Below are 24345 nucleotides of genomic sequence, written 5' to 3'. Positions count from 1 at the left end.
CCTACTTATCCTGTTAACCAAGGTAAAACTAGGTATGTATGTATATATGAAGGTAACAATTTCTAATATGGGCACCAGTTTTAAATTTAATTTCAGAAATTCTCTACAAAAAAAAACCTTCATGCTTAGGCTAATTTATACTAGGAAAAGTCTAGGTTAAGCCATAAATTTTTACTGAATGTTAACATTTTTATAACTGTAATTTCCTTAATATAAACCTAGATAATGTTTAATTTAGATAAAGTACATATCATTTTGGATGAGATGGTGTTAAATGGCTGCATTGTGGAAACTAACAGGGCAAGAATTCTTGCCCCTCTACTAATTCTTGATAAGATGTCAGAAAGCTGAAAGGAAGTCTCTTTCAGACAACATGGATTTATCAGAAATGTGAGTACCATGGAATACATCTCAACATTTGTAATCCAGAAGAATCTGGAAGACCACAATTATAAAATGGGATATCCTTCCAAAGACATTATAAATAGGTGTTTTCCACAGTTTCTAAAACCAGAACTGTACTTTAAAATATGAACAAAGAAAATTTTTTTTCTAAACTGAGAGAGATGTTTTATTTTCTAATTGTAAACATAACTTTCCTACTTCTTTAAATTCTGTTGAGCACCTAAGGAACACTTCTTGGTCTATGCTTCTTTTTGCAAGTTGAATTCAGGAATAGGAGGATGGTAGTGAGAAGAAAGTACGCAGTTTTCTGTCAGCCAAGGAAGTTTTAAAATTTAAACACAGACATTTTGAGTAATGTTTTTTCTAAAGGTTTTTTCTTTTATTGGTTTTTTTTTTGTTTTTTTTTTTTTTTTTTTTTTGAGACGGAGTCTAGCTCTGTCGCCTGGTGCGTTCTCAGCTTACTGCAATCTCTGTCTCCTGGGTTCAAGCAGTTCTCCTGCCTCAGCCTCCTGAGTAGCTGGGATTACAGGCATGTGCCACCACACCCAGCTAATTTTTGTATTTTTAGTAGAGATGGGGTTTCTCCATGTTGGCCAGGCTGTTCTCAGAACTACTGACCACAAGTGATCCACCCTCCTTGGCCTCCCAAAATGCTAGGATTGCAGGCATCAGCCACTGCACCCGACTTCTGAGGTCTTACTCCTTTATTTATTTATTTATTTATTTAATTTATTTTGAGACGGAGTTTCATTCATGCTACCCAGGCTGGAGTGCAATGGCGCGATCTCGGCTCACCGCAACCTCCGCTCCCGGGTTCAGGCAATTCTTCTGCCTCAGCCTCCTGAGTAGCTGGGATTACAGGCACGCGCCACCATGCCCAGCTAATTTTTTGTATTTTTAGTAGAGACGGGGTTTCACCATGTTGACCGGGATGGTCTCGATCTCTTGACCTCGTGATCCACCCGCCTCGGCCTCCCAAAGTGCTGGGATTACAGGCGTGAGCCACCGCGCCCGGCCGGCCTTACTCCTTTAAAAGGCTTAGTAAAATTTAGTTTTTAAGAAGTTTTATTATTACTATTATTTTATTTTTTATTTTTATTCATTTATGTACTTTTTTGAGACCCAGTCTCGCTCTGTCATCAGGCTGGAATGCAGTGGCTGATCTTAGCTCTCTGCAACCTCCAACTCCCTGGTTCAAGTGGTTCTCCTGCCTCAGCCTCCCAAGTAGCTGGGATTATAAATGTGTGCCACCATGCCCTGCTAATTTTTGTGTTTTTAGTAGAGACAGGGTTTCCCCATGTTGGCCAGGATGGTCTTGACCTCCTGACCTTGTGATCTGCCCCCTCCAGCCTCCCAAAGTGCTGGGATTACAGAGTTGCCCAGGCTGGAGTGCAATGGCATGGTCTCAGCTCACTGCAACGTCCACCTTCAAGCTATTCTCCTGCCTCAGCCTCCCAAGTAGCTGGGACTACAGTTGCATGCCACCATACCCAGCTAATTTTTGTATTTTTAGTAGAGACTCGGTTGCACCATGATGGTCAGGTTGTTCTTGAACTTTTGACCTCAAGTGATCGACCTGCCTCGGCCTCCCAAAGTGCTGGGATTACAGGCGTGAGGTGGTTTTTTTTTTTTTTAAGAGAGAAGTGGGTCTTCCTATGTAAGTGGCTAGTCACAAGCATGATCACGTTGCACTACAACCTTGAACCTCCTGGGCCTGGCTTTAAATGCTTTGTAATGTGGGCCTGGTACAGTGGCTCACACCTGTAACCCCTTCATTTTCGGAGACTGAGGAAGGAGGATCTCATGAGGCCAGAAATTCAGGACCCACCTGGGCAATATAGACTTCATCTCTACAAAAGATACAAAAATTATCTGGGTGTGGTGGCACATATCTGTAGTCTCAACTACTTGGGAGTCTGAGGCAGAAGGATTGCTTGTACCCAGGAGTTCAAGTCTGCGATGAGCTATGATTATGTCACTGCATTCCAGCCTGGGTGACAGAGCAAGACCCTGTCTCAAAAACAGAAAAGTCCGAGTGTAGTGGCTCAGGCCTGTAATCTCAACATTCTGGGGGGCCAAGGCAGGAGGATTGCTTGAACCCATTAGTTCAAGACCAGCCTGGGCAACACAGCAAGAACATTATCTCTACAAAAAATAAATAGCCAGGTGCGGTGGCTCATGCCTGTAATTCTAGCCCTTTGGGAGGCCAAGGCAGGGGGATCACCTGAGGTCAGGAATTTGAACTCAGCATGACCAACATGGTGAAACCCATCTCTACTAAAAATACAAAAAAAAATCAGAGTGGTGGCAGGTGCCTCTAATCTCAGCTACTCAGGAGGCTGAGGCAGGAGAATTCCTTGAACTCGGGAGGCAGAGGTTGCAGTGAGCCGAGATGGTGTCACTGCACTCCAGCCTGGGTGACAGAGCAAGACACTGTCTCTAGAAATAATTAATTAAAAAGTTAGTCAGCTGTGGTGGTGAGTACCTGTACTCCCAACTACTCAAGAGGGTGAGGAGGGAGGATTGATTGAGCCGTGGGGTTTGAGGCTGCAGTGAACAATGATCACAACACTGCACTCCAACCTGGGTAACGGAGTGAAGCCCTGCCTCAAAACAAAACAAAACAAAAAGATTTTTATAACGTACCTAACAAAGATTGCAGAGTTCAATTTTATTTGCCATTTTTTAAAAAGCCTTTGATAATCATTTTAAGGGTACTTAGTAATTACAATGCTATTATGTAATTAACTCTATAGAGAACATTACTTTCAAATAATGGAAGATCAGACATTAAGGAGCCCCAGAGAGCCCCTACAGCTATTCTTTTTTGTTTTTTGGAGACAGCATCTCCCTCTGCCTCAGGCCAGAGTACAGTGGTATGAACATGCCTCACTGCAGCCTCTACCTCCTGGGCTCAGGTGATCCTCCCACCTCAGCCTCCCAAGTAACTGGGAGCACAGGCACGCACCTCCTCCACCCAGCTAATTTTTGTAATTTTTTGTAGAGACAGGGTTTTGCCACGTTGTCCAGACTGGTTTCGAACTCCTGCGCTCCCGTGATCCATAGGCCTCCACCTCCCAAAGTGTTGGATTTACAGACCTGAGCCACACTGCTCCCAGCCTTTTTATGCCACATTTTAAAGGGTTTGCTTATTAATATGCTTACTGTTAATGAAATTTAGTTCAAAGTTTTTTTGTTTTGTTTTGTTTTTTGAGACGAAGTCTTGCTCTTGTCTCCCAAGCGGGAGTGCAATGCTGCAATTTCGGCCCTCTGCAACCTCTGTCTCCTGGGTTCAAGCAATTCTCCTGCCTCAGACTCCTGAGTAGTTGGTTACAGGTGCCTGCCACCATTCCTGGCCAAGTTCAAAAGTAGAATGCAGCCGGGCATGATGGCTTACACCTATAATCCCTGCACTTTGGGAGGTGAGGCAGGCAGATCATTTGAAGTCAGGAGTTCAAGACCAGATTGGCCAGCATGGTGAGACCCTATCTCTACTAAAAATACAAAAAATTAGCTGGGCATGGTGGCACGCACCTATAATCCCAGCTACTCAGGAAGCTGCAGTAGGAGAATCACTTAAACCTGGGAGGCAGAGGTTGCAGTGAGCTGAGATCGAGATAGTGCCACTGTACTCCAGCCTGGGCAACAGAGCGAGACTCTGTCTCAAAAAAATAAAAAATTTAAAAATAGAAGTAGAATCAAGAAAACGTCTCTGTATAGGCAGGCATGAAATGAATCCTTCTTCCCTTTTGCTCCTTTAACCCCTTCCCCTGCAATGTCTTGAAGTAAATTACTGTCATTACAGAAGAGCAATGCACTGCATCCCCCCAAAACCTTTCTGTATGCTTTTGCTACCCAGGTAACAGAAGAATATACAGAACTGTCTTAGGCGAATGTACAGTAGTCCCTCCCTTATCCAGTTTCACATTCTGTGGTGTTACCCATGGTCAACTGAGGTCCCAAAATATTAAATGGAAAATTCCAGAAATAAACAATGTTTAAGTTTTAAACTGCATGCCATTCTGAGTAGTGTGACGAAATCTGGCACCATCCCACTTCGTCCTGCTGTCCTGCTCTGTCTTGCCTTGGGAGGTGAATCATCCCTTTGTCTAGCATATGCATGCTGTGTATACACTACTCACTTGACAGTCATTTAGTAACTGTCTTGGTTACCAGATGGACAGATCATGAGAAGGGTGAGTACAGTACAATAAGCTCTTGAGAGAAAGAGACTACATTCACATGTATATGTATTTTTTTTTTTTTTTTTTTTTTTTTTTTTTTTTTTTGAGGCGGAGTTTTGCTCTTGTTACCCAGGCTGGAGTGCAATGGCATGATCTCGGCTCACCGCAACCTCCGCCTCCTGGGTTCAGGCAATTCTCCTGCCTCAGCCTCCTGAGTAGCTGGGATTACAGGCACGCGCCACCATGCCCAGCTCATTTTTTGTAGTTTTAGTAGAGACAGGGTTTCACCATGTTGACGAGGATGGTCTCGATCTGTTGACCTCGTGATCCACCCGCCTCGGCCTCCCAAAGTGCTGGGATTACAGGCGTGAGCCACCGCGCCCGGCCCTGTATATGTATTTTTAACACAGGGGTCTTGCTATGTTGCCCGGGCTCCATTGCAGTGGCATGATTATGGCTCACTGCAGCCTCAGCCTCCGGCGTGGGCTCAAGCGATCCTCCCACCTCAGCCTCCCAGGTAGCTGGGACCACAGGTATATGCCACCCCACTCAGCTGTTTTTTTTATTTTTTGTAGAGACGAGATCTCCATATGTTGCCCAGGCTGATCTTGAATTCCTGGGCTCAAGTGATCCTCCTTACCTTGGCCTTTGAAAGTGCTGAGATTATAGTCATGAGCTACCACACCTGGCCATCTTTTGTTTTTTAAGAGGTGGGGTCTCTGTTACCCAGGCTGGATTTGAACTCCTGGGCTCAAGCCATCCTCCTGTCTCAGCCTTCCAAGTAGCTGGAGCTATAGGTGCACACCACCATGCCCAGCTTTCACATAGTCTTCTTACAGTATATTGTGATAATTGTTCTATTGCTGTTATTAATCTTACTGTGTCTAACTTATAAACCTTATCATAGGTATGTATAATAGGAAAAAACATTCTTTCTCTCTCCCTATATAGGAGTGGTAGGTCAGGTGCAATGAAAAAAGTAGAAATCTTTTTCTAAGTATAGAGACAGGGTCTCACTATGTTGCCCAGGCTGGTCTCAAACTCCTGGGCTCAAGCAATCATCTCACCTCAGCCTCCCAAAGTGCAAGGATTATAGGTATGAGCTACCCTGCCTTGCCAAAATCTATTTTTGGTGTATTAAGATATTGTGCCAGCCTATGGAATGATTCAAGAGTTCATTCTTCTTTGACACTCCGGCTTCTAAAAGAGGGCATGAATGCACTTATTTTCTGAGATGGAGTACAGTGGCATGATCTCAGCTCACTGCAACCTCCATCTCCCGAGTTCAAGCAATTCTACTGTCTCAGTCCCCCAACTCGCTGGATTGCAAGCATGCACCACCACACCAGACAAATTTTTGTATTTTTAGTAGAGACGGGGTTTCACCATGTTGGCCAGGCTGGTCTCAAAACACTGACCTCAGGTAATCTGCCTGCCTTGGCCTCCCAAAGTGCTGGGATTACAGGTGTGAGCCACCACACCTGGCCAAATGCACATTTCAGAGACATCATTCAGCACTGTTCTGTTTGTCTGTGTATTGTGTGGGGTAGGCATTGGAGGCTTTGCTTTTTTATCCTATTGTAAAAATCTACTTGCAATATCAAGACTTATATCTATAAAAACGCAGACCAACAGTCAATAGTGGACTCCAAACCTGAGTTGTTTTTGGACTCATTCAGGAAGGCAGAGGGAAGGCTTCTGACCTGTGGGAACAAGGAGTGGGTTGTGTGTACAGATTCACCTTTGTATCAGGTAGCCAAGGTCTGGGGAAAGCCGAGTCTAGACCAAGGTGCTATGGAAGGCTTTCTGAGACACAATAGTTGGGAAACACTGTCCTAGTTGGTAGACAACTTAATCAGTAGCACATTCGCGTAACTGCAGAAACTGGTACATCAGAAGTAGCTAGGGAGTGAACAAAATTAATTTTTGGGTCACACCAAAATAGTAGTTGAATTACATCTTGGCACAGATTTTAGAACCTTGAGAGAGTAACAGTTAAAAAAAAAATAGTTGGTAGGTATCATAGGACACAATATTTAAGAACTTACAGTTTAGGTGGAGACCCCAGTAGATGTCTCAGAACACTTGACTCATGTATATCTGTACTGACAGGCTGTGTCACCATCTAACTTCACTAAGATGCTTTAAGTGACTTTTCATACTTATATTTAGCCTTACCTTGTTCTTGGGATTTTTTTCTGAGGAAACTCCTAATCTCTGTCGCCCAGGCTGGAGTGCAAGTGGTGAGATCTCGGCTTACTGCAGCCTCCGCTTCCCAGGTTCAGGCGTTTCTTCTGCCTCTGCCTCCTGAGTAGCTGGGATTACAGGCATGCACCACCACACCTGGCTAATTTTTTTGTATTTTTAGTAGAGACCGGGTTTCATCATGCTAGTAAGGCTGGTGTCAAACTCCTGACCTTGTGATCTGCCCATCTCAGCCTCCCAAAGTGCTGGAATTACAGGCGTGAACCACCATGCCTAGCCAACTCCTAATATTTCAAAAACAGCTACCGAATTTATGTAAGCTTTTTTTTTATTTTGAGACAACATTTCGCTCTTATTGCCCAGGCTGGAGTGCAATGGCAGTCTCAGCTCACTGCAACATCCGTCTCCTGGGTTCAAGCGATTCTCCTGCCTCAGCCTCCCAAGTAGCTGGGATTACAGGAATGTGCCACCATGTCTGGCTAATTTTTGTATTTTTAGTAGAGACAGCATTTCACCATGTTGGTCTCAAACTCCTGACCTCAGGTGATCCACCTGCCTTGGCCTCCCAAAGTGCTGGGATTACAGGTGTGAGCCACGGTGCTCAGCCCAATTTTATGTAAAGTTATCAATTTATCTGCTGTAGCCACTTGCTAGACCAGGGTTTAGCAAGCTTTTTCTGTAAAGGGCCAAATAGTAAATATTTTAGGCTTTGTGTGCCATATGGTCACTCAATTCTGCCACTGTAGTGCAAAAGCAACCATGTAAATAAATGAGCATGGCTGTGTTCTAATAAAACTTTATTTGTGCACACAAATGTAAATTTCATGATTTTCTTTTTTTCTTGAGACGGAGTTTTGCTTGTTGCCCACGCTGGAATGCCATGGCACGATTTTGGCTCACTGCAGCCTCCACCTCCTGGTTTCAAGTGGTTCTCCTGCCTCATCCTCCCAAGTAGCTGGGATTTCAGGCATGTGCCACCACACCCAGCTAGCTTTGTATTTTTACTAGAGATGGGGTTGCTCCCTGTTGGTCAGGCTGGTCTCAAACTTCTGACCTCAGGTGATCCACTCACCTCAGCCTCCACGTGTTGGGATTACAGGCGTGAGCCACTATGCCCAGCCTAAATTTCATAATTTTCACATAAAATTATTATTTTTTTTCTCAACAATTTAAAAATTTTAAAGCTATGTTTAGCCCATGGGCCATTCAAAAACAGGTAGCAGGCCATAGTTTGCTAACCGTGGTGCCAGGCTAGTCTTGATAAAAGCTGACTACTGAGAGACATCTTAGAGACTTGCAGGAATGGGAGGCATCCAGAACGAGAAGGAGACCATGCAAAGCCTGAATGACCGCCTGGCCTCCTACCTGGACAGAGTGAGGAGCCTGGAGACCGAGAACCGGAAGCTAGAGAGCAAAATCCGAGAACACCTGGAGAAGAAGGGACCCCAGGTCAGAGACTGGGGCCATTACTTCAAGACCATCAAGGACCTGAGGGCTCAGATCTTTGCAAATACTGTGGACAATGCCCGTCTTACTGCTGATAACTTTAGAGTCAAGTATGAGACAGAGCTGGCCATGCACCAGTCTGTGGAGAGTGACATCCATGGGCTCCACAAGGTCATCGATGACACCAGTGTCACTCGGCTGCAGCTGGAGACAGAGATCGAGGCTCTCAAGGAGGAGCTGCTGACTTCATGAAGAACCATGAAGAGGAAGTAAACAGCCTACAAGCCCAGATTGCCAGCTCTGGGTTGACCGTGGAGGTAGATGCCCCCAAATCTCAGGACTTCACCAAGATCATGGCAGAAATCCGGGCTCAATATGACGAGCTGGCTCGGAAGAACTGAGAGGAGCTGGACAAGTACTGGACTCAGCTGATTGAGGAGAGAACCATAGTGGTCACCACACAGTCCGCTGAGGTTGAAGCTGCTGAGATGACGCTCACAGAGCTGAGATGACGCTCACAGAGCTGAGATGTACAGTCCAGTCCTTGGAGATCGACCTGGACTCCATGAGAAATACGAAGATCAGCTTGGAGAACAGCCTGAGGGAGATGGAGGCCCACTACGCCCTGCAGATGGAGCAGCTCAATGGGATCCTTCTGCACCTGGAGTCAGAGCGGGCACAGACCCGGGCAGAGGGACAGCGCCAAGCCCAGGAGTACGAGGCTCTGCTGAGCATCAAGGTCAAGCTGGAGGCTGAGATCACCACCTACCGCTGCCTGCTGGAAGATGGCGAGGACTTCAGTCTTAGTGATGCCCTGGACAGCAGCAACCCCATGCAAACCATCCAAAAGACCACCACCTGCTGGATAGTGGATGGCAAAGTGGTGTCTGAGACCAACACCACCAAAGTTCTGAGACATTGGGCCAGCAGAAACATGGGACCCTTTGGGGAGCAGGGGGCCAATAAAAAGTTCAGAGGTCATTCAATGTTAAAAACAAAAACAAAAAACCATGAGCCAGGTGTGGTGGTATACACCTGTAATCCCAGCTACTCAGGAAGCTTCAGTGGGAGACCTGCTTGAACCTAAGGGTTTGAGACCAGCCTGGATAACACAGCAAGACCCTGTCTTAAAAAAACAAAAAAAAAAAACAACAAAAAAAAAACTGTTTGGTTAACTCAGGCCTAGTGTCATTTCTTTCACCTATAACCATAGATGTAATAACTGGAATTTGGAAATACAGCCCCTTCTTCAAAACCAGAAAACAGCAGTATCCTGGTGTTTTCTTTTGACACTCTGATGATTGCACTGAAATAGTCACATGACAGTTTTGTACGCTGCAAACATTTTAATGATTATTGTTGAGCATACATTTTGGAAATTTTTTACTTCAAACAGCAACAAGTTAAATAAATGTTTATAATATACAAAGAAAAAACAACCAAAAGTAAAACTTGCTTTAAGTGTGCCTTGCACTTAGACCAGTGTTTTCCCCCCCTTAATATAGCTTTATTTTTGAGCTGCACAAACACACTTAAGACTTTGATCTTCATAGTACGGCATTTAGGAAATAAAAATATACTCCCACCTTAAAGAAATAAAAAGGTTGTGCATGATTATATGCCAAACAAAAGAGAGAACACTAGAATACTCTGATAGTGCAGGCATCATTAAAAAGGAAAAGAAAAAGCTTGAGATGCTCATTAATTCTCTTAAGTTTTAAGGAAGCAGGATTTTTGACCATGTAGCTTAAAAGCCAGCAAAACAGGGATCAGTGACGGCAACTGTAGTGTATGGAGTATGAAATGACAAACTTTACACAAATACACTGTTAGAAATTTACCAGTGAACACTGAAGATCTGAGAAGCTGCTCTTTGGAACAGTCAAGTAAGACCACCTTATTCCAGTCACATAAGCCCTTGTAAAGTAACACAGTGTTCTGTGCTATATACTTGCTGGCTGGGTAAAGGATTTGTTTTGTCATTAGCAGCTAACAAACTTATTCCACATGTTCTTAAAGCCTTAATGGTGGAAAAAAAGGCAAATGTCATTAGTGTGGAGGATCGTATACTTCTCTGCACACAAACACAAGAGGCTTCACTAGTATTTTTAAAGTCTCTGATGTCTCCCATTGCACTTCAAAGCTCAATTGAGATGAAAGCCTTTCTCCATTGTAGCAGCTAGCAGGCGCTCTCTCATGATCTCCTCGGAAGAATATTCAGGCAACTTAAGGTAATGCACACATGTATTGACTGATGGATAGCTTGCATCAGTAGCGTCAACCTACAGAAAGAAAGCAAATACAACAGAAGACCATGAGTTTAAATACTTCTTTCTTTCAAAACTAAAGTAACTAAATTTCATTTGGATTCCCCATTAGCCAGAGAGCTTGTACCTTGCGTACAACTGTGAGCCTGGGATGCAGGTTAGCCAGTCCACCTGGGGGCAGAGTTGAACAACCAGTGGTAAACTGCAAGAATGCTTTCCTTTCATCAGAAGACATGCCACATAAAACCCTCACAAACCTCAGGAAACCAGGGCTAAAAGAACAAAAATATAGTTACACTGAGTTGACAGCAGATTTAAATGAAAATCACTACCACTACTTTGTAAGCCAGCAACAAGCCGCCTAAAAAAAAACAATATCCTCACATCAGAAGAAGAGCACATCTAAAGACTCTTGGGTAAGTATGAAATGGGCTAATACAAGCTACTTTAAAAATAACCCTGGCCATGCATGGCGGCTCATGCCTATAATCCCAGCACCTTGGGAGGCCGAGGCAGATGGATCACCTGAGGTCAAGAGTTCGAGACCAGCCTGACAAACATGGTGAAAACCAATCTCTACTAAAAATACAAAATTAGCTGGGCATGGTGGCGCATGCCCGTAATCCCGGCTACTCAAAGGCTGAGGCAGGAAAACTGCTTGAACCCAGGAAGCAGAGGTTGCGGTGAGCCAAGATCATGCCATTGCACTCCAGCCTAGGCAACAAGAGCAAAACTCTATGTCAAAAAAAAAAATTAATACAAATGTAGTATAGCCTAACAGGTTACAATTAAGAAATTTTTTTAAATAATGAATAATTAAAACACAATAAGAAAAGGAATCAACATCAGCCATGATGTCAATTGTCTTTTTTTGTTTTGTTTTCTCTCGAGTTTCATTCTTGTTGCTCAGGCTGGAGTGCAATGGCACGATGACCCACTGCAACCTCCACCTCCTGGGTTCAAGCAATTCTTCTGCCTCAGCCTCCTGAGTAGCTGGGATTACAGGCGTGTGCCACCATGCCCAGCTAATTTTTGGTATTTTTAGTAGAGCTGGGTTTTACCATGATGGCCAGGCTGATCTCAAACTCCTGACCTCAAGTGATCTGCCCGCCTTGGCCTCCCAAAGTGCTGGGATTACAGGTGTGAACCACTGCACCTGGCCTGATATCAGTTGTCTTTTTGTATCTTCCCAGCCTTATCAATGGATATGTATTCTGGTAATTGTGAGACACCATTGCTTTCTCACTTACTTTATGAATGTAATTCACTGAGTTACAGTTCTTTAGAGAATCTGTCATTTGATTTGGGGAATATAAACAATTTTGTTGATCTTAGAAAATAGTAACACATACCTATCACGCGTATAACCCAGCTTAGGTTCAGTGTAATTGATAATATCCTCTGCTGCCCAGGACGGTGACTGGTTTCCACAAAGAATCATTTGAACTTCTTCATGGCTGAAGGAACTTAATTTCTCCATTGGAAAAACTTTATTAAACCCATCTACATCGTACACACAACAGAAACACACAAAAAAAACACAACTCAATTTCCAAGTTATGGTTCCAAAATACCAAATTTCAAACCAAAATACCCATTATCAGAACCAATCTAAGTGTCTATCAAGTGATGAATGTCTAAAGAAAATGTGGTATATATACACAATAGAATACTATGCAACCATAAAAAGGAATGAAATCTATTAAGTGAAATAAGCCAAGCACAGAAAGATAAATATCACATGTTCTCACTCATATGTGGGAGCTTAAAAAGTTGATCTCATAAAGGTAAAGAATGATTGACACCAGAGGCTGGGAACACGCATGTGGAGGTGGATGCAGAGAGGTAGGTTAATGGATATAAACTTACAATTAAATAAAAGGAGTAAGTTCTAATGTTTTCTAGCATAGTAGGGTGACTATAGTTAACAATAATATATTGTATATTCTGAAGAAGCTAGAAGAGAATAATTCGAATGTTCCCAACACATAGAAATGATAAATGTCCAAGATGATGAATATCCTATATACAGATTTTATCGTTACACATTCTGTGTATCAAAATATGTGTGCCCCATAAACATGTACATATATTATGCAACAATGAAAAAATACCCATTACCAATGAAATGGACAGAAGATGAAGAAAACATTCATAAATGTTTGAACAAACAAGCATAAATTAAGATAGCTTGAAATTAAAACTGTTTTAAATCAGAAATCCCTGCTTAACAGCACAAATGTGAACAGAGGGGTAACATTCAGTTGTAATGGTTAATAGGCAAATTCTTATTACTACTCAGTCTGGAGTTTGCCAGCTCTTTCTGTCATACAAGTCAGGCAAAAAACTGTGTTCTCATTTTCAAAAGTAATTTACAGTGTAATATACTTTGTTCCCATCATGATTCTTTCATAGTTTAATTCATGAGATGAATCTAGAATATATGCAACCTTATGTCCACTCTTCTTTCTTTCTTTCCCTCCATCCCTCCCTCTTTTCTCTCTCTCTCTCTCTGTCTCTCTCTTTCTTTCTTTCTGAAAGGTCTTCCTCTGTTGTGCAGGCTGGAGTGCAGTGCCCCAAACATGGTTCACTGTAGCCTCAGCCTCCTGGGTTCAGACTATTCTCCCAAGTCAGCCTCCCGGGTAGCTGGGACCACAGGCACATGCCACCACATCTGGTTAATTTTTTAAAAAATGTTTTGTAGAGATGGGGTCTTGCCATGTTGTCCAGGCTGGTCTTGAACTCCTGAGCTCAAGCAATCCTCCTGCCTCAGCCTCCCAAAGTGCTGAGATTACAGGTGTGAGCCACCACACCTGACCACCAGCAATTCTTGACCTTAATTTCAACTGTAAAAGGAGAACAATTATGCTAAAAATCCTTTAAAATTACCTCTAAAGGCTTCCATTTGTTTCTGAATACCCGTATGCATACAAAAGTCAAACATCAAATCCACATATTCTTCTGCATTATCCATTGTTATCATCTGCAAAAGAAAATTTGTCAGTATTATTGTTAATATCTAGGAATATTTCAGGAGTGCCTAGTACAACTGGCCTTGTTAAGAGGATGTTTCAGAATTTATGGCTATATTAAAAGCAAACTTTTGGCAGGGCACAGTGGCTCATGCCTGTAATCCCAACACTTTGGGAAGCTGAGGCAGGTGGATCATGAGGTCAGGAGTTCAAGACCAGCCTGGCCAAGATGGTGAAACCTTGTCTCTACTAAAAATACAAAAATTAGCCAGGCATGGTGGCAGGTGCCTGTAATTCTAGCTACTTGGAAGACTGAGGCAGGGAACTGCTTAAACTCCGGAGCTGGAGGTTGCAGTGAGCCAAGACTGCACCACTGCACTCTAGCCTGGACAACAGAGGAAGTCTCCATCTCCAAAAAAAAAGAAAAAAAAGAAAAAAAAGAAAGAAAAAAACCAAACTTTTTACCTCATCTTCACCACTTGGCTTGAGATCCACAGCTGTAAAACCATATATTCTTGAGGAAGGGCAAAACTGGAAATTTAAACTGGGAGGACAAAAAAGATTAAATTAACTGACACGCAGCTACTACTAATCACGTTTAATTTTTATAACACTATCATCTGCCATCAGTGGGTACAAGAGAAAAAAAATTAAATAACATGGCTATCAAAACCATAAATCCCACCCCTCTCTTCCTACAACAAAATCAGTACACCAGCTTACAAGTAAGCTCAGGTCTTTTAAAATGCAATATTCTATGGACAAAATCTACTAGGCCAACTGTTACCAAATCTGTCTGGCTTTGCAAAGATTGTAAGAAAACACCACCTTTCTATATTACTTCTAGCTTATGGCACAAAATTAATGAACTAAAATTTTTGCACTGAATTATGACAGCAACATATTTATAAGACTTTAGGAAGAAACTATTGCTTCACTAAAGTCAATCATGCTGTGTACAAAAATATGTAGTTTTTTAAAATCAAGCCTTGAATATATAACCATTTATTAAACACAGCTTACCAACATTATCAGCAAACGTTAAAAAAAAAAAGCCTTGCAGCTAACCTAAAATGAAAACTGAAGATAATTACATGTACATAAAGAGAATTTTATCAAAAGATCTGCAGTATCTCAGCTGGTACAGCCATTGGTGATAAGGCTGACATAGCAACCAATTTTTGAGCTTTGCGAAGTGGGCTATATATCAGCAGATGAATTTGTCAAAATATTGTTGGCTCTGGACATTTTACACAGGCATATAAATTCATCACATTGGCTAAGTCAAGTCATCATCTAAAGGTTTCATGATTAGTAAACTAATATTCTAGTATCCTGAGTATTATCTTTATAATATTAAATCAAAGCTTCAAGCTTTTCATCAATATCTCCTACAGCATATTACTGTTTCTGACAGACTCTTTACTCATATATTGCAAATCAGTGAGGACAAAGAAACAAAAGCTTTAGAACTTATTTATCCATTGGACTGAAGTACGTACATATAGTGCTTACCCTAAATCCTCTATGCTAAGTGGAGGCCCAGAACCTGACGGATTCTTCAGCACTAGTTCCTGTAATTTTGTGTTCTTCTCATCTTCAGAAAGGCCTTTGTTGCTTAAAATTTGGCGCCTCTTGATAGCAAGGTCTTTAATTTCTTTTAAAAATCTGGCTCTGTGTGGGTTTACTAGTTCAAAGTCTTCCCAAGTCAAAATTCCATTAAACCAAGCTGGGGGTTTTGGTTTAGGGGGATCAAGAATAAATTCTGATTTTGAATCCTCTTCAAAGCTTCCTACTGAGAGTGAATCATGACCTTCTTCTGTAGAAGCTTCAGACTGACTTTCAGTACAGTGTAAGTCTCTATCACCTCGTGATTCATAAATCAGTTTACTCATATTGCTTTTAATGTCACCCATACACATTAGTTTAAAAAAAGGTTTAGAAATAGGTAAGTCCACAAGTCTATTGTCTTGAATGCACTTGGCCAAGAAAATTCCAAGGAAATGAAAAAGTTTCGTGATCCTTTCAAGTTCATCACTATCCTGTGGAAATGGTGCCGTAAACAATCCACAAGACCTCTGCACATAGTATCCAGGAGGTTTCAATCCACCTCCAAGATCAACCTAATTTTTTTAGAGGGGGAAATGCAAATAAAATTAAACAAAAGGTAATAGAAATTAAGCCTATCATTTATCTAAGAAAAAAATCCATAAACATTAAACATCTTCATAAATTTGGCTATCTAAAAGTATATAATTTTATTAGTTTTTGATGATTAAAGTTTATCCCTTTAGAAATACTTTAATTGTATCAAGTTTATTCAATAATAAAAGTCAAGTCAGAAACTTGGCTTTTGTTCTGAACACAAAATCTATTTCTGACACTTCAAAAAGCAAGAGTCACAAATCACAAAATGATAAATATTCTTACATGACGAGATTCATCATCTGGAAAATTATCATCACAAAGCCAAGCTCCCAAGTCAGTCCTCTGGAATTCTGCTGCCACCAAAGCATAAAACTCTAATGTGGGTCCCAAGCCAGTTCCTTCTTCTCCTAAAAACTCAACCTAAAATATGAACAAATAAATTGTGGGTTAACAAACAAAAGTTTGGGGTGTTTTTAAAATAATCTAATTCTTGCCAAAATTTATCATATATGATCCAGTAATATACCTTTTTTCAAAATAGCAGTGTAGTATATTATAAACAGCACAGGAATGTTATTTTAATTTTTCTAAAGACAACAGACCACTTGTACACTATTACATGCTTAAGCACTGTGCTGGGCGTCTTTCATACATTTATTTCTCACAACAACCCTGCAAAATAATTATCTCCTTTTTACACCAAAGGAAACCAAATCTCAGATAAGGAGATTAAATAATTTGCTTGAAGAAATGATGGTATACAGATTTTTGAGTGTCTCTGTGTGACAGCAAAGGCTAAACTCTTCTCCCTCTTTTTTTGAGACAGTTTCACTCATGCTGCCCAGGATGGAGTGCAGTGGCATGATCTTGGCTCACTGCAGTCTTTGCCTCCCGGGTTCAAGCGATTCTCCTGCCTCAGCCTCCCAAGTAGCTGGCATTACAGGTATGCGCCACAGGGTTTTACTATGTTGGTCAGGCTGGTCTCAAATTCCCGACCTCAGGTGATCCATCTACCTCGGCCTCCCAAAGTGCTGGGATTACAGGCATGAGCCACTGCGCCCAGCCTCTTCTACTTATTATGAGTTAAAGATACTTTAAATCATTGTTGGAATGGGAAGAGTAGGACAAAAACCTTTAAAGTGATTGCTTAAAGTATCATCAAAACCATACAGTGTATGGTTAAAAAAAAAAAACAACACTAAATTAGAAGAATGTAAGCAGCTGGGTAGGGAGGCTCACATCTGTATTCCCAGCACTTTGGGAGGCAGAAGCGGGTGGATCACTTGAGCCCAGGAGTTTGAGACCAGCCAGGGCAACATAGTGAGACTTTGTCTCTATTTAAAAAAAAAAAAAAAGAACATAAGGGTAGGAGGAATACAATGAAAGTCTGCATATAAAGTGAAAGCTGTAAAGCCTTGGACATCTTCTAGAGATGTATCATATTTCTTATCGTCAGTTTATGATCCAAAAGTTAAACCAACTGGTTTCACACCTGTGACAGGAGAGATATTTCCACTCTTCCTCCTATGAGGAATATCATGTATATGGAATATAATCAACAATGTACACAATAACATTTCCAAAGTAAATATATTAAATTTCATACTGCCATTTGCTGTAACATCTCTGAACACAGACCAGTGATATAATACCGAGCACAATTTAAGTGAAACAATATTACAAAACCAGGTACTCCCAAAATATTGAATAGCACAGTTTAATATAAGGGTAAAACAGGGTATCAAAAAGAGTTCCTTGTGAGTACTATTATTTTAGTCCAACTTTGTTATGAAATGGGTGGAGGCCCTCAAGCAGAACAAGCACTTTGCCACCTCAAGAATGGAGATCATCTTTGTTGCTCATTAATGGTGCAAGACCTAACCCATGAAGAGGTGGACTGACATCCTCTTATGAAAAAGATGCTCTGCCAGAGGAGAAGGCTTCTGCCTAGAGAACAGGAAAACCCCTCTTCATGTTTACCTACCAGTTTTTATTCAGTGAAGATACATACTGGCTGGTTCCCTAAGTGTCATTCCTATTTCCTAAATCTAATTTTATGAGATTACCTCAAGAACTGATTTCCGATCTGCATGTATTTGCATGACATTCTCAGCCCATTCCATCAGCGATTCACCACGTGGAACTTTTACTCTTTCGTGCTTGAGACGACCAACTCGAAACTCTCCAGGATCATCTCGCCTTGCACTGCTTGTGGTTCTCGTTCGTTCCACAGTGGCTTCACGCCGGTTTTGTAACCACACTATTGCTCTGAAATAGAAAAATATCTATGTAACTGTAGTATATATTAACAGCTGAATGTACTACTAAACCAGCAACAGAATTCAAAGATTTAAGAAATTAAAAAATAGTATTTTATCAGGTGATTTTTAAAACAGTGATCTTTCTTTATTACATAAATTGCTTCCTTTCACAAATAAAAATATATGAAACTCCTTTTATTATAATCTGCCTTAAGCAGATAAAGTACTGATAAAGTACTGGGTCTGTATTTTCCCCTCTTTAGCAGTTCAATAAAAACAAAAATCTGTTGTCCAAACCCCAACATCATTCAAAAAAGGACAAATGTTTCCTATCAGAGAAATTTTTAAATGATTAAGTTATCTTTCAAGCTGGAAGCACCATCAAAACAATAATTATAATTTTAAAACATTTATTTTCTTTTTTTTTTTTAATGGAGTTTTGCTCTGTCACCCAGGCTGGAGTACAGTGGCAGAATCTCGGCTCACTGCAAGCTCCCCAATCCTGGGATTCTCCTGCCTCAGCCTCCCCAGTAGCTGGGATTACAGGCATGTGCTACCACACCTGCCTGATTTTTCTATTTTTAGTAAAGCTGGGGTTCTGCCATATTGCCTAAGCTGGTCTTGAACTCCTGGCCTCAAGAGATCCACTCGCCTTGGCCTCCCAAAGGAGGCCTGTAGGATTAATCCAAAACTAGGATTACAGGAATGAGCCACTATACCCAGCCACATTGTCTTTTTTTAATGACAATCCATTTAGGGTGGGAGAAAGGTTACTGTAACTAGGAATGAGAAGCTGAAAGTTCTACTCTCATGTGTGCTACTATTTTTTTCATAAACTTAGGCAAATCAGCTAAGTACATGCAGAATCAATTTCCTCATTTATAAAACGGAAATTATAATCAATGCCACTTATCACAACAGGCCTATAGTTTATAAATACTTTGTAAATGGCATTAAGTAGTACAAAAATGTAACTATCAAGGAAGAAAACACATCATTTAAATTCTAACTTTTTTTTTTTTTTTTACAACTATTTTGGAAGAGTTCTTAAGGTAAACAATCATTCAACAAAATATTTATTGAGCACCTACAATGAGTCTTGCTCTGTTGCCCAGGCTGGAATGCAGTGGTGCAATCTCAGCTCACTGCAACCTCCACCTCCCGGGTTCAAGCAATTTTTACGCTTCAGCCTCCTAGGAAGCTGGAATAATAAGAATGCACCACCACACCCAGCTAATTTTTGTATTTTTTGTTTCACCACATTGGCCAGGTTGGTCTTCAACTCCTGACCTCAAAGTGATTTGGCTGCCTTGGCCTCCCAAAGTGCTGGGATTATAGCTGTGAGCCACCATGCCCAGCCTGGAAACAGAAACTGTTTAAATGCTTGTTTTCCCATAATGATTTAGGGGGACTATCTTCAAACCAGTACAAGTTTTTCATAAATAATACCTGGCCATTTTCTAACCAACTGAGTAATCTGTTGCACAATAAGCCACCTCACATCTTTCAGCAAGAAATACATTAAATTTGAATAGTAAAGAATGAATTATGATTAGGAACACAATTAAAATTTGCCTTAAATATTTCTTTGGGGAGAGGATACTACACTTCTACTCAATAAAGAACATTTTTTTTTTTTTTTTTTTTTTTTGAGACGGAGTTTCACTCATGTTACCCAGGCTGGAGTGCAATGGCGCAATCTCGGCTCACCGCAACCTCCGCCTCCTGGGTTCAGGCAATTCTTCTGCCTCAGCCTCCTGAGTAGCTGGGATTACAGGCACGTGCCACCATGCCCAGCTAATTTTTTGTATTTTTTTAAGTAGAGACGGGGTTTTACCATGTTGACCAGGATGGTCTCGATCTCTTGACCTCGTGATCCACCCACCTCGGCCTCCCAAAGTGCTGGGATTACAGGCTTGAGCCACCGCGCCCACCCAAGAAAAACATTTTTACAGTCCAGAGGCCTTTTATTTTTTAAAAAACACCTATTATGCATGAATTCACAAAGAAGAGGTTCCATCAGCTCAGATTCCTTTCCCTTGGTTTTCACACAGTGCGCGTCTCTGGGTGAAGCAGGCTGGCGCTTCAGTTAAATACAGGTACCTTTCTCTTTGGCGTCATTCTTTTTCCGATCATTTTCCTTCATGCGTTTCAGGAAACTATTTCGGCTCCTAGAATGCTTAATGTGCTCAATATGCACATTAATTCTCTTGGTATGAATCTTGCCCTTAACTTGCTTGTTTACAACAATACAGCATGCTGGGTGACGCTGTAGACTCTTCCAGTTTTGCCATGGTTAACACTTGTGGGGCACTCCTTTTTAAACAGTATCCATTACCTCATTGTCTCCAGTATCACCTTTCTTTTAGATTCGCATATAAGTGGCCAAAGGAACAACTCCGTGTTTTCTAAAAGGCCTAGAGAACATCTGTCTGGTGCCCCTCCTCTTTCCCTTTGGGTTCGTCATTTTGGTGAATTACTAGAAGATGGATGGTTCAGGCCAAAGGGAATTCTGACTATTCTTTATACGAATACAAGATAGCATATTCCCTCTATCAGTTCTGACAGTATATTTGTACATTTTGAATTTACATAACATAAAAATATACTTATTCTAATAACATAAGATAGCCTTCTCACCTTGAGGCACCAAATGCTGTACATGTGAAATAAAGCTGTCTAGTTTCAAATGGTATTAGAAAAGGACATTTACTGGTTAATTGTTCACACCAGTCTGGTAGAGCCCCACTTGCCAATGCCAATGGTTCCTGTGAATTAACAAATAAGAATGTCTTAGTGCTATAAGGCAATTAATTAATTAATTAACTTTGAGACAGAGTCTTACTCTGTTGCCCAGGCTGGTGTACAGTGGTGCAATCTCAGCCTCCACCTCCAGGGTTCAAGCAATTCTCTGGCCCTAGCCACTCAAGCAGCTGGGATTACAGGCATGTACCACCATATAACAGCTAATTTTTGTATTTTTAGTAGAGACAGGGTTTCGCCATATTGGCCAGGCTGGTCTCCCACTCCTAACCTCTAGTGATCCACCCGTCTTGGCCCCCAAAGTGTTGGAATTACAGGTGTGAGCCACTGCACCTAGCCCTATAAGCAATTATTTAAAATGACCAAAAAAAAACAAAACAAAACAAAACAAAAAAAAAACAGTCAATTCTAAACCTGTAATTAGGAAATACATGCAAAGGACCATATAGCTCAAATTACCAATCAAAAGGAAGGGAAAGATGATGAGAGGTAGAAAAGAAAGTAAAGGGAATATTTGGAAAAGTCCAACAGTAACAGAATGAAGAGTTCAGCTATCTGATTTTATTACCTCAATCTGCTGTAATATTTTTGTTGTAATTTTTTTGCTAGTGAATTCATCTGGTGGAAAAGTAAACTGAGGCTGTTCATCACCATCTATAAAATTAATTAATAAAATTAATAAACATATAAACTCACTTGCTTTAAAACTGCTATAGAAATGAAACAAGGCTTCTTACAGACCTTCCTGGGATATTCTTGAATAAGGGTCACTTGCAACTATATACAGAATACGCAGAAGCTGAAGGACATCTTCTACTCCACAAGAGTTCTGTCCATTGCCTGCTTTGGCTTGAGGTTGTTCTTTTGTTAAATTAAGAATATCACTACTTTGAAGAGTAGAAATGGCCCCCTGGTTTAACCCAGACTTTGTTCCATGCTCACAAAAATCCTATAAAAACAATCAGAAAAACTAGCCATTAATTACATTTTCAAGAAAAGCAGTGTATCATTCTATCAGTATTACCATGAAAAGGTTTGAATTTTTCAAAGTGCCTTCTTTTTAAATAAAAACATGACACAAGACATAAATCAACGCATTCTAAACCATTAAAATTCCCAAATATAACCACTCTAAGCTATGGTCAAAATCTGTATTCAGGTCCAATGCTACAAGCCATATTTGAAATTTTGGAATTTGTGCATTAACAGTGTTATTTCAACCTCATTTTAAAAATTACGTCTCAATGAACTGCTGTTCTTTATTTAAGAAGCTTCCAAAGCTGCAAAACAAAGCACAAAGCCATTTGCAATCAAAATAGTGTTTTGATGCCAATATATACCTTATATGCAGCTATGAGCTGAGAACAATTTCTGTTTTTCCTAATACTTTTATTAGTGCCAGTTAATTTCCAGTGGCGCAGGAAAGCAGCATCTGCATTCTTCTGCAGGTAGGTTATCAAGTCATTCTTTGGTAATTCATCAGTGCCAAGGTACTGCTCCACATGCTCTATAGACCAGCAACCCTACAACAGGAAAAACCAAATGTTGGCCTTTCCCAATTATAAAGTCTATGGTATTTCACATGCATTACATGAGGTAGCTTTAAGATCATGCACTTACTCTAATCTAAAGAATTCCATGTTAGTCATTATTCCCTTCAATGTTCAATTGCAATACTGTGCTAGTTTTACTATTTTTCTTCTTTTTACTAAATAGCCGAGAGTAAGACCAATTTTCTAAAAATAACTTACCATTTTTCCATTTTCCTTTTCTTTATCAGAATCCTTCATTTCTCTGTACATGATTCTAAACATGAAGATATTATTCAAGTTAATTCATAAATGATTTGTGATTATTTCCAATAAGACTTCAATTCTTTAAAAAAATAAAAATAAATGTCCATCCTGGCTATGATGGTGAAACCCCATCTCTGCTAAAAATACAAAACAGTTAGCAGGGTGTGGTGGTACGTGCCTGTAGTCCCAGCTACTCGGGAGGCTGAGGCAAAAGAACTGCTTGAACCCAGGAGGCAGAGGTTGCAGCACCACTGCACTCCAGCCTGGGCGACAAAGCGAGACTCCATCTCAAAAAAAAAAGTCATTCACTAGACATATGCCTACATTGAACATCGAACTTAAAGAGAATTCTTTTTGACTATATTTGTTGTAAAGACAAGGTTTTGCTATTTTGTCCAGGCTGGTTTCAAACTCCTGGTTCCAATCAATGCTACTGCCTTGGCTTCCCAAAATGCTGGGATTACAGGTATGAGTCATGATACCTAGCCTCAAGGAAGATTTTTAAGAGAAAGTATTTGTTAAATGAAACCATATTCTTGAGTTATGGTTTATAAATTTAGTATTATTACCAAAAAAGCATGTATCAAATCTAGAAGCTTCAAAGATATGACTGTATCAACTGTTATGCAGCATAAGGTGATTTGGTTGTTGTGGAACATCACAGAGTGCACTTACACAAAACAAAATGGTATAGCCTACTATCTACCTAGGCTATGTGTTATAGCCTATTGCTCCTAGGCCACGAACCTTAATGGTGCATCACTGTACTGAATACTATAGGCAACTGTAACACAATGGTATTTGTGTTTCTAAACATAGACAAGGTACAGTAAAAATATAGTTTTTTAATCTTATGGGACCCCTGTCATACATGGTCCATCAGTCACTGAAAGGTTGTTATGCAGCACATGGCTTTAACTGTTGTAAAAATACAATGGAATAAGAAATAGGTTCTCTATGTCTAGATGGAAAGAAGGATAGAAATAACAATGATCAGGAGTGCTTATGTTCAAATGAGGCAGTTGAGGTCAATGTTTAAACTGCAGTAAAAATTAAAGGGAGGTTTTCCTAGCTCTTGGGAAGTTGGGGGGAAAAAAATTGAAGGGAAGGAAAATAACATTATGATTTTCTGTTCTATCTCAAAAGGACCTACATTACTTTTATTGGCCATTATATAAGATTATCAGTAATGTTAAGAGAACATCATGATTATAATTATATTGTTAAATAATAGTTACTTTATAGATAACATTTATTGAACACTTAATACATCCTAGGGAGTACTGAAAACACTTTGCAGGCCAAGCAGAGGCTCAACGCCTATAATATAAGCATTTGGGAGGCTGAGGTGGGCAGATCACTTGAACTCAGAAGTTCAACACCAGCATAGGCAACGTGGTAAAAATTCCATCTCTACAAAAAATACAAAAATTAGCTGGGCCTGGTGGCACACATGTGTAGTCCCAGGTACTCAAGGGACTGAGATGGGAAAATCACCTAAGTCTGTGGAGTTTGAGGCTGCCGTGAGCCATGATCACACCACTGAACTCCAGCTAGGGCAACAGAGAGAGACCTTGTCTCAGAAAAAAAGAAAACACTTTACACATATTAATTCATTAATTCCTCTCATTTTATAAATTAGGAATGTGAGGCACAAAACTGTTAAATAAATTTACCCTAAGTAATTGATAATTATTTGTTGAATGAACAAAGGCAGGCATTAACCTACACAGCACCAAAATAAAGAACAGAAAGATACTTGGTGCTCATACGTGATCTTAGTCAAAGAATTCAAATAACGCTCTTTTCGACAATTACATAAGAAGCTAGTGTAGACTGTAAATGTCCTTCTAGTTCTAAAACTTAATTGTTCTACACCAAGAGTCCCAAACACTATT

The 24345-nt window shown here is 40.5% G+C and overlaps 2 protein-coding genes and 1 pseudogene across 20 annotated transcripts in view; 2 read left to right on the top strand and 1 right to left on the bottom strand.

Moving 5' to 3' along the window:
- AP4S1 (adaptor related protein complex 4 subunit sigma 1) overlaps positions 1–3595 on the top strand; it is a 64147-nt gene extending 60552 nt beyond the window's left edge. For 5 of the 7 annotated variants that reach the window (XM_032242619.1, XM_032242621.1, XM_032242624.1 and 2 more), the window contains one exon: positions 223–748. In XM_032242619.1, the coding sequence (XP_032098510.1) occupies positions 223–351 (129 nt within the window). In that variant the 3' untranslated portion in view covers positions 352–748. Of the gene's footprint in view, positions 1–222; positions 751–3409 lie in introns of those variants that run through there. The other 2 variants (XM_032242623.1, XM_032242622.1) reach the window with 2 other exon arrangements.
- A 997-nt stretch (positions 3596–4592) lies between these two features.
- Positions 4593–9915, top strand: LOC116526351 (annotated as a pseudogene). The gene is made up of 2 exons (XR_004258108.1): positions 4593–4601; positions 8085–9915. The product of XR_004258108.1 is annotated as a keratin, type I cytoskeletal 18 pseudogene (transcript).
- The window catches only part of HECTD1 (HECT domain E3 ubiquitin protein ligase 1), a 99710-nt gene continuing 84936 nt past the window's right edge, over positions 9572–24345 (bottom strand). For 11 of the 12 annotated variants that reach the window (XM_032242607.1, XM_032242604.1, XM_032242608.1 and 8 more), the window contains 13 exons: positions 22403–22457; positions 21992–22174; positions 21393–21600; positions 21220–21305; positions 20529–20656; positions 17694–17895; positions 15910–16047; positions 14995–15602; positions 13945–14023; positions 13397–13490; positions 11860–12010; positions 10635–10779; positions 9572–10522 (listed from right to left, as the gene is read on the bottom strand). In XM_032242607.1, the coding sequence (XP_032098498.1) occupies positions 10385–10522; positions 10635–10779; positions 11860–12010; positions 13397–13490; positions 13945–14023; positions 14995–15602; positions 15910–16047; positions 17694–17895; positions 20529–20656; positions 21220–21305; positions 21393–21600; positions 21992–22174; positions 22403–22457 (2215 nt within the window). In that variant the 3' untranslated portion in view covers positions 9572–10384. The remainder of the gene's footprint in view (positions 10523–10634; positions 10780–11859; positions 12011–13396; positions 13491–13944; positions 14024–14994; positions 15603–15909; positions 16048–17693; positions 17896–20528; positions 20657–21219; positions 21306–21392; positions 21601–21991; positions 22175–22402; positions 22458–24345) is intronic. The other variant, XM_032242611.1, reaches the window with a different exon arrangement.

This window comes from Sapajus apella, unplaced genomic scaffold (genome assembly GCF_009761245.1).
Source record: "Sapajus apella isolate SASKATOON/1434 unplaced genomic scaffold, GSC_monkey_1.0 scaffold50, whole genome shotgun sequence".
Taxonomy (NCBI): Eukaryota; Metazoa; Chordata; class Mammalia; order Primates; family Cebidae; genus Sapajus; species Sapajus apella.
The sequence above is the reverse complement of the archived record's forward strand: the minus strand, read 5'-3'. Positions and strand labels throughout refer to the sequence as shown.